This window comes from Mus caroli, chromosome 4 (assembly GCF_900094665.2).
Source record: "Mus caroli chromosome 4, CAROLI_EIJ_v1.1, whole genome shotgun sequence".
NCBI lineage: Eukaryota > Metazoa > Chordata > Mammalia > Rodentia > Muridae > Mus > Mus caroli.
This window is the reverse complement of record NC_034573.1, coordinates 37566469-37573495: the sequence shown is the minus strand read 5'-3', so window position 1 is coordinate 37573495 and position 7027 is coordinate 37566469. Positions and strand designations below refer to the sequence as shown.

At 50.0% G+C, this 7027-nt stretch overlaps 1 protein-coding gene across 1 annotated transcript; it reads left to right on the top strand.

The window, feature by feature from the left end:
• Positions 1-274: 274 nt before the first annotated feature.
• Positions 275-1890, top strand: Sit1 (signaling threshold regulating transmembrane adaptor 1). The gene is made up of 5 exons (XM_021161584.1): positions 275-459; positions 581-719; positions 808-866; positions 993-1057; positions 1148-1890. The coding sequence occupies exons 1-5, from the start codon at positions 414-416 to the stop codon at positions 1379-1381; spliced, it is 543 nt and encodes a 180-aa protein (XP_021017243.1). The 5' UTR covers positions 275-413; the 3' UTR covers positions 1382-1890.
• Positions 1891-7027: the final 5137 nt, after the last annotated feature.

Here is a 7027-nt window from a genome sequence, read left to right as displayed (position 1 = left end):
ATAAACCTTCATGGCAATGTGAGCCAGAGAGAAAAGGTGAAATCCCGTGGCTAAGGGCTCCTGTCCTTTTAGTCCTCTCTCATGCCACCTCTGCTCTTCAGAGTCTCCGTGGACTCAGCTGCACGCGGTCTACTCCCTGCTAAAGGGGACTCAGAGCCACGGGGATTTCAGAGAGTTGATGATTTCAGAGAGCTCTGGGTGATGCAGGTGCAGGCACAGGGCGGGGTCTTTGTTCTTTTGCTCATCCCTCCTCTCTGCCTTCCTCTCCGGAAACCAGCAAGTTTGACACTGTCAGTGTTGGCGATGCTGAGCTGTGGAGGCCAGGTTTAAGGAGACATTGGGGTTGTGGGGGCTGTGACAAGCTGTCAGGCCATAAGTAGGACTGACCCCTGACTCTCACACCAGCTGCAGTCATGAGCAGAGATTGCAACTGTACCACTGACTTTCAACTCGCTTGGGGTAAGCTGGGCGGGGCAGGGACTCCTGGGGGAGGGGTTATGTGGTTCCATGTTCTATCTGATCCCGGCTGGGGAAGGGGCTTGTGGAGGGTAGTAACAGCCCCATCCACTTGCATCCACAGGGATTCCCTCCATAACCTACGCGTGGGGACTGTGGGCCCTCTTAGGAGTTGTGACGGTGCTGCTTCTCATCTCATTGGCTGCACTCTTGTCCCAGTGGACCCGTGGTCGGAGAAGGAACCAGGAGGGACAGGGACCACCGTGAGTGAAGGATAACTGGGGTGGGTTAACTAAGTACCTCTCTCTTAACTAAAAAAGTCCCCATTCACTCTCAAACTCTATGCTGCAGCTCCGGAAGGTCCGCGGAAGAAGTTCCCCTGTATGGCAACCTGCACTATTTACAGACAGGTAGCTGATGCGGTCGGGGAGGATGAGGGCATAAGGGCCGACTCCTAGTACACGGGATGGAGATGGAGATAATGGAGACACCAGGGGCAATCAGGAGCTCATCAGATTCCTGTGCCCTTGTCCCAGGTCGGCTGTCTCAAGAACCAAGGTCAGAAGAGCAGGACCCACCATCCTCTGGAGGCCTTGCCAGGGTGAGTCAGCTGGCCGAAGAAAGGGGGAGGGAAGGAAATGGGGCCCATTCCCGAGGGTGCAGAGACCAACTAACAGCTTCGCATCTCCAGGGGGCGGAGGAGGCCATGTGCTACACTAGCCTGCAGCTGCGACCAGCTCAAGGTCGGATTCCCAGCTCTGGGAACCCCATCAAATACTGTGAGGTGGTGCTGGACTCTGAGCCAAAGCCCCAGGCCCCAGGCCCTGAGCCGGAACTTTATGCCTCCGTGTGTGCCCAGACCCGCAGAGGCCGGGCTTCCTTCCCAGATCAAGCCTATGCCAACAGCCAGCCTGCACCCAGCTGAGGAGGACCTGGAACTGTGGGCACCCATGGCTCAGCTACTGGGTCAGGGACTCCTGCTGTCCTGGCTAGGGTATGTCTGGTTTCTAACCACCTCCAGGACATTGAGACTTTGCTGAGTGGCAGGAGCTTCCTAAGTTGCATGACAGCGTCAGAGTCGGAAGCCTCCTGGTTTCCTGAGGAAGGAGTTGCAAAGAGAGATCTCCGCACTTACCTTTCCTACGTTCTCCTGTAAGCCCCCAAACTCACACCTTTCCCTCCATTTAGGGTTTAGCCAGGTTCCCCCTTGTCCTCTCTAAGCTTATGCAGATACCTCATTGTCTCAGAGACAGGAAGTGGGCAGGGAGGAGTGGGTAGAAGCCAGAGAGGATGTGGGTGGGTATCATGCATGGGAGAGCCCACAGCTGGAAGGCTCCTAGGGTCCCAAGTTTGGTTTCTGACCTGAAAGCCGGGGTCAGAGAATGGCCTTCATGCTGTTGCCTCTGGCGTCCCCTGGGTTTCAAATAAAGCATCGCAAAAAAACCACGTTTATCTTTTACCCAGAAGCTGCAGGCCTGTAACAGACTTCTAAAGGGTGTGTATGTATATGTGGGGGTGGACTTTGGCATTGTGGGGGTGGACTTTGGCATTGTGGGGGTGAGCTTTGGCATTGTGTCGTGCATTTCTGGGGGCGCCTAGCTGGGGAAAGATTGAAGAGGTAGATGCTGAGGGTGAAGGACTGGAGCCCTGCTACCTAGGTATTATTCCTGACTCTAGAACATTCACAGGACTCAGGCTTAGAGCCACCCCGTTGCTACTGGGGTCGAAAACTCACCAGTCCTCAACTACTCTATTCATTACTTATGTAAGTGTGCACCTACCTTCTGGCCTAGCTCCTCCATCAGCTTCCACAACCATCCTCCCACACCCCATGGGTACTGCCCATAGTGGTCCATTCCAGCTTCTTTCTTCTTCCTTCTTCTTCATCTTCTTTCTTCTTCTTCTTCTTCTTCTTCTTCTTCTTCTTCTTCTTCTTCTTTTTATATGAGTACACTGTAGCTGTCTTCAGACACACCAGAAGAGGGCATTGGATCCCATTACAGATGGTTGTGAGCCACCATGTGGTTGCTGGGAATTGAACTCAGGACCTCTGGAAGAGCAGTCAGTGCTCTTAACCACTAAGCCATCCCTGCAGCCCCCATTCCACCTTCTTAATTGTCTCCAGTCCTGGCCATAGCTTTGCTGTCCTTACTTATGTTTAAAACCTCTATCCAACAGGCCCTGCCAGCCACTCCACGCCTGCTTTATTCCTAGCCTGCACTTCCTGCACTGTAGAGCTGCAGTAATTGTAGGCAGGTCAGCAACAGATCAGCACTGTGGGTGTGGGAGCCAGATTGCCCGAGTTCAAAGTCTACACCTCCACTCATTGCTGGCCTGAGTGGTCCGTAGTAAGCAGGCCTCAGTTTCTGAGTCTGTGTGATGGGAAAGATGTTCTTCTCATTCATTAGTGTGTGTGTGTGTGTGTGTGTGTGTGTGTGTGTGGTGTGTCTGTGTGTGTGTGTGTGTACGGGTTTATGAGGAAGGGTAAGATGTCACGTCTGTGTACATACATGTGGAACCCGGAGGCTAACCCTGGACATTCCTTGTCAGGCACTGTCTACCTTCTTGGATTTTAAATGTTTAAAAATCACATTATTAGTAGTAGTAATGGTGTTTGTGGGGAAGGTGATGGGGAGGGTGCAGTCTGTGCAGGAGTTGGCTCTTTCCTTTTACTGTATGGGTTGAGCTCAGGTTTTCAGAAGGGTCAGCAAATGCCTTTACCCTCCCCCAAGCCTCCAGCCACTTTGTCAGCTTCTTTTTGTTTTTGTTTTTGTTTTAAAGGCAGGGTCCCTTACTGGGTCCTAGCACTACTGGAGTAGTCTAGGCTGACAGGCCACAGAGCTCCAGAGATCCACCGGTCCCCGAGTCCTCCATTCTGGGGTACAAACGCCCGCCATTGTGTCCTGCTCTTTATGTGGGTGCTGGGATCCCACTCAGAGCAAGCACTTTACCCACGCAGCTATCTTCTCAGCCCTTTAAAAAGTCTTCTTATTTTTATTAATATTCATGTGTATGGTGTGCTGTTTGCATGTCTGTCTGTATACCACTTTTGTTCTTGGAATCCAGGGAGGTCAGAAGAGGATGTTGGATCCCAAGACACTAGAGTTACAGATGGTTGTGACCCACCATGTAGATGCTAGGAATTAACCCAGTGCTCTTAACTGCTGAGCTGTCTCTACAGGCCCCTAAAGTTATTAAACAATTTAACCTTTATTTTTATGCTTATGGGTGTCCTGCCTGCATGTATGCATGTGCAGTCCCATAAAGGCCAGAAGAGGGAGTTGCTTCTCCTGGAACTGGAGTTATAGTTGGTTGTGAGCCACTCTATGGGTGCTGGGATCCAAGCAGGGTCTTCTGCAAGAGCGAGCGCTCTTAATACGGAGCCGACTCTCCAGACCCTTGCTCTTTAACAAGAAAAAAAAAAAAAAAAGAAAAAGAAAAATAAGAAAGCTCGCTTTGAGCAGGGCGTGCTTTGCCTTTAATCCCAGCACTCCGGAGGCAGAGGCAGACGGATTTCTGAGTTCGAGGCCAGCCTGGTCTACAGGGTGAGCTCCAGGACAGCCAGGGCTTCACAGAGAAACCATGTCTCGAAAAACCAAAAAAAAAAAAAAAAAAAAAAAGAGGAAAAAAGAAAAAGAAATCTCGTTTTGTGGTTTAAGTTAATTACCATATGTAAATCACTAAGACTCAGAGTGTTCAATATAACGCTAGGAATTATTAAAATGAGGAAAACATGGGAGTCCTGTGGAGGAATTCAGAGATAAAGTGACTCAACAGGTACCGAGTAGAAAACAGTCCAGCAGGGGGCACCACGAGGCAAAGGAGAGGAGGCTTCTATAGAGTTGCTGGCCCCCCCGCAATGAAGGCGATAGAAAGGAACGGAGCAAGATGAGTCCGGTGGCCTGACAGAAGCCAGTCGTGCCAAGGAGCTTGGATTTCCTGCTTCTGGTGAGGTGGAAAAGAGTGAAAAACGGAGTGAAGCAAGGTATAAGCTCCAGTGGTCGCCGTGTGGGCTGGAGGCCTGTAGGAAACATCGAACATGAACAGAACATGAACAGAAACATCGAACAATGTCTCAGTAGGCATGGGGACAAAGTGATGGATTAGAAATATTTCGGTTTTAAAACAAAGTGGCATCCACTATACACCCATCTTTGTGGTCTGATCCGCATCACAGAATATAGCCCAGTTCTATACTGTTCAAGCTTTCGCCAACTCTCCCGGTGGCAACACACTGCTCTGTTTAACCAATCCTTGCATGCCATTGGCTGCTCTCCTCCAACTTTTCTGTAGCCCATCTGTGATCCACCCAACTCTGGAAAAAAATCCAACTCCTTCTTAGCTCCAGCTTCCCATAGCAGAACAGAGCGGGTAGGGCGGCGGGGGATGGGGCGGCGGGGGGGGGGGGGTCGCCTTCAGCCTGAGCTCCAGCGCCACCAACCGTTTTAGTGTTTGAAGGACATAAGAAAAAGAAAGAAAGCCGGGCGTGGTGGCGCACGCCTTTAATCCCAGCACTCGGGAGGCAGAGGCAGGNGGATTTCTGAGTTCTAGGCCAGCCTGGTCTACAAAGTGAGTTCCAGGACAGCCAGGGCTACACAGAGAAACCCTGTCTCAAAAAAACAAAAACAAACAAACAGAAAAAGAAAGAGGAAGCAGAGGTTTTCATTTCTACACTTTTATCCTTTCCATTTGCAAAGTCCCAAAGACATTCAGAGAGTAGGGAACCTTCCGTGAAGAAGGATGGTACTGGGGTGCTTCTGGTCTCTGTACCGTTGAGGATGCCAACTTGGATCTCTCTAAGGGACACCTAGGTCGCAATCAAGGTCAGGCAATTTGTGGGAGGGAGGAAGGATGGTTTGGGGGCAGACACCGGAAGGAGGGAACCACAGCATCGGGATGTGGGCTTTTGAGTGGGTCTCTGCTTCTGAAACTGGTTCAGAGTCCGCACCCGAAGGACGTGAGAGAGTTTAGGCTTCGAAGAGGAGCTGATCGGAATAGCACACTCGCACTAGCAGGAACCGGGGCTGAATGCTCTAAGGCTCAGGAAGCTGATTTAGAACCCCAGACTGGTCTCAGCACGAACTCAAAGCCTTCAGAACTAAGTAAGCTCCAGAGCCCCCTCCAGGCTTGAAGAGGCAGCGCCACCACCTCTGCGCAGGCGTGATGAGGCCCATAGCATCCTGGGAATTGTAGTCCCCTGGTTTGGCGTTGCCCATGATTCCAGCCCAGAACCTTATTGGAGTTGGGCAAACATCGCTTATAACTGAGTTCCTGTTTGTTTGTTTGTTTGTTTGTTTGTTTGGTTGGTTGGTTGGTTGGTTGGTTGTTGTTTTATGTGTAGCCCCAGTGGCGTGTGTTCTGAATTTTATTTTTCTTTCAATCTCTGACCCTCTCCCTTTCCTTTCTTTCTTTCCTCCCTTCCTTCCTTCCTTCTTTCTTTCTTTCTTTCTTTCTTTCTTTCTTTCTTTCTTTCTTTCTTTCTTTTTTATTTTGTTATTGTTTTTCTTTTTTTTATATTTATTTATTTATTTATAATATGTTAAGTACACTGTAGCTGTCCTCAGACACTCCAGAAGAGGGCGCCAGATCTCGTTATGGATGGTTGTGAGTCACCATGTGGTTGCTGGGAATTGAACTCAGGACCTTCGGAAGAGCAGTCAGTGCTCTTACCCACTGAGCCATCTCTCCAGCCCCTCCTTGTTATTGTTTTTCAACACAATGTTTCTCTGCATAGTTCTGGCTGTTCTGGAACTTGCTTTGTAGACCCGTCAGACCTTAAACTAAGATCCCCCTGCTTCTTTCTCTCAAGTGCTGGGATTAAAGGCATGTGCCACTATGTGTGGCTTCTTCCCTCTTTTTTTATTTGTCTTCTCTCATCTCTATCATTTAGGCTTATGCTCTGGCACAAATTCTAAGCACTTAACAAGCAAACTAAGACAACTCCCTTTCTAGTTCCTAAACCAAGGAACATAACCACACCTCTCCTCCGGTTAGTCACCTCACCTGACCCAGTACAAGTCGACAGTTCCAAGTTCCTCTCCTTGTGGATTCTTTTGCACGAGTGGCACGCGCGCTCGAGCACACACACACACACACACACACACACACACACACACACACACACACGGTGTATCATGTCAGCCAGGGGGCAGATGTTTCTGGGAAGTCACCAGAGCCTTCTTCATCCCTAGCTTTCCCTCTCCCTGAGACCTCATCTCTGATGCTAGGTATGTAAACTTCGGAGCAGAAGGAGAAGGGTTTCGGACCAAAGATGAACAGGAAGTTCTGAACTTCCTTATACTTAGAGGTGGTGAGAGGCTGTAGGCCATAGCAGGAGCTGCCTGTACTAGGCCTCGCCAGTGTTAACCTGGCCTTTTCAGTCCATCAGATGGGTTTGAAGTCCAGGAAGGTTTTGCCTACCAGTAGGGGGCAAAGCTGGGTGGCCTTGTGCAGCCAGGCAATCTTGAAGACATAGTCACTTAAAGCCTTGGCTCTAACTAATACATGGAAATAAACTTTAAAAAGCAACTTAGGCTGGGCAGTGGTGGTGCACGCCTTTAATCCCAGCACT

What these genes read in the sequence shown, in the direction of transcription:
- Sit1 (XM_021161584.1), top strand. Translation starts at nt 414, where the DNA reads ATGAGCAGAGATTGCAACTGTACCACTGACTTTCAACTCGCTTGGG. An exon ending in CAGGAGGGACAGGGACCACC is followed by an intron (nt 720 to 807) that starts GTGAGTGAAGGA and finishes TCTATGCTGCAG; the next exon opens with CTCCGGAAGGTCCGCGGAAG. An exon ending in CCTCTGGAGGCCTTGCCAGG is followed by an intron (nt 1,058 to 1,147) that starts GTGAGTCAGCTG and finishes TCGCATCTCCAG; the next exon opens with GGGGCGGAGGAGGCCATGTG.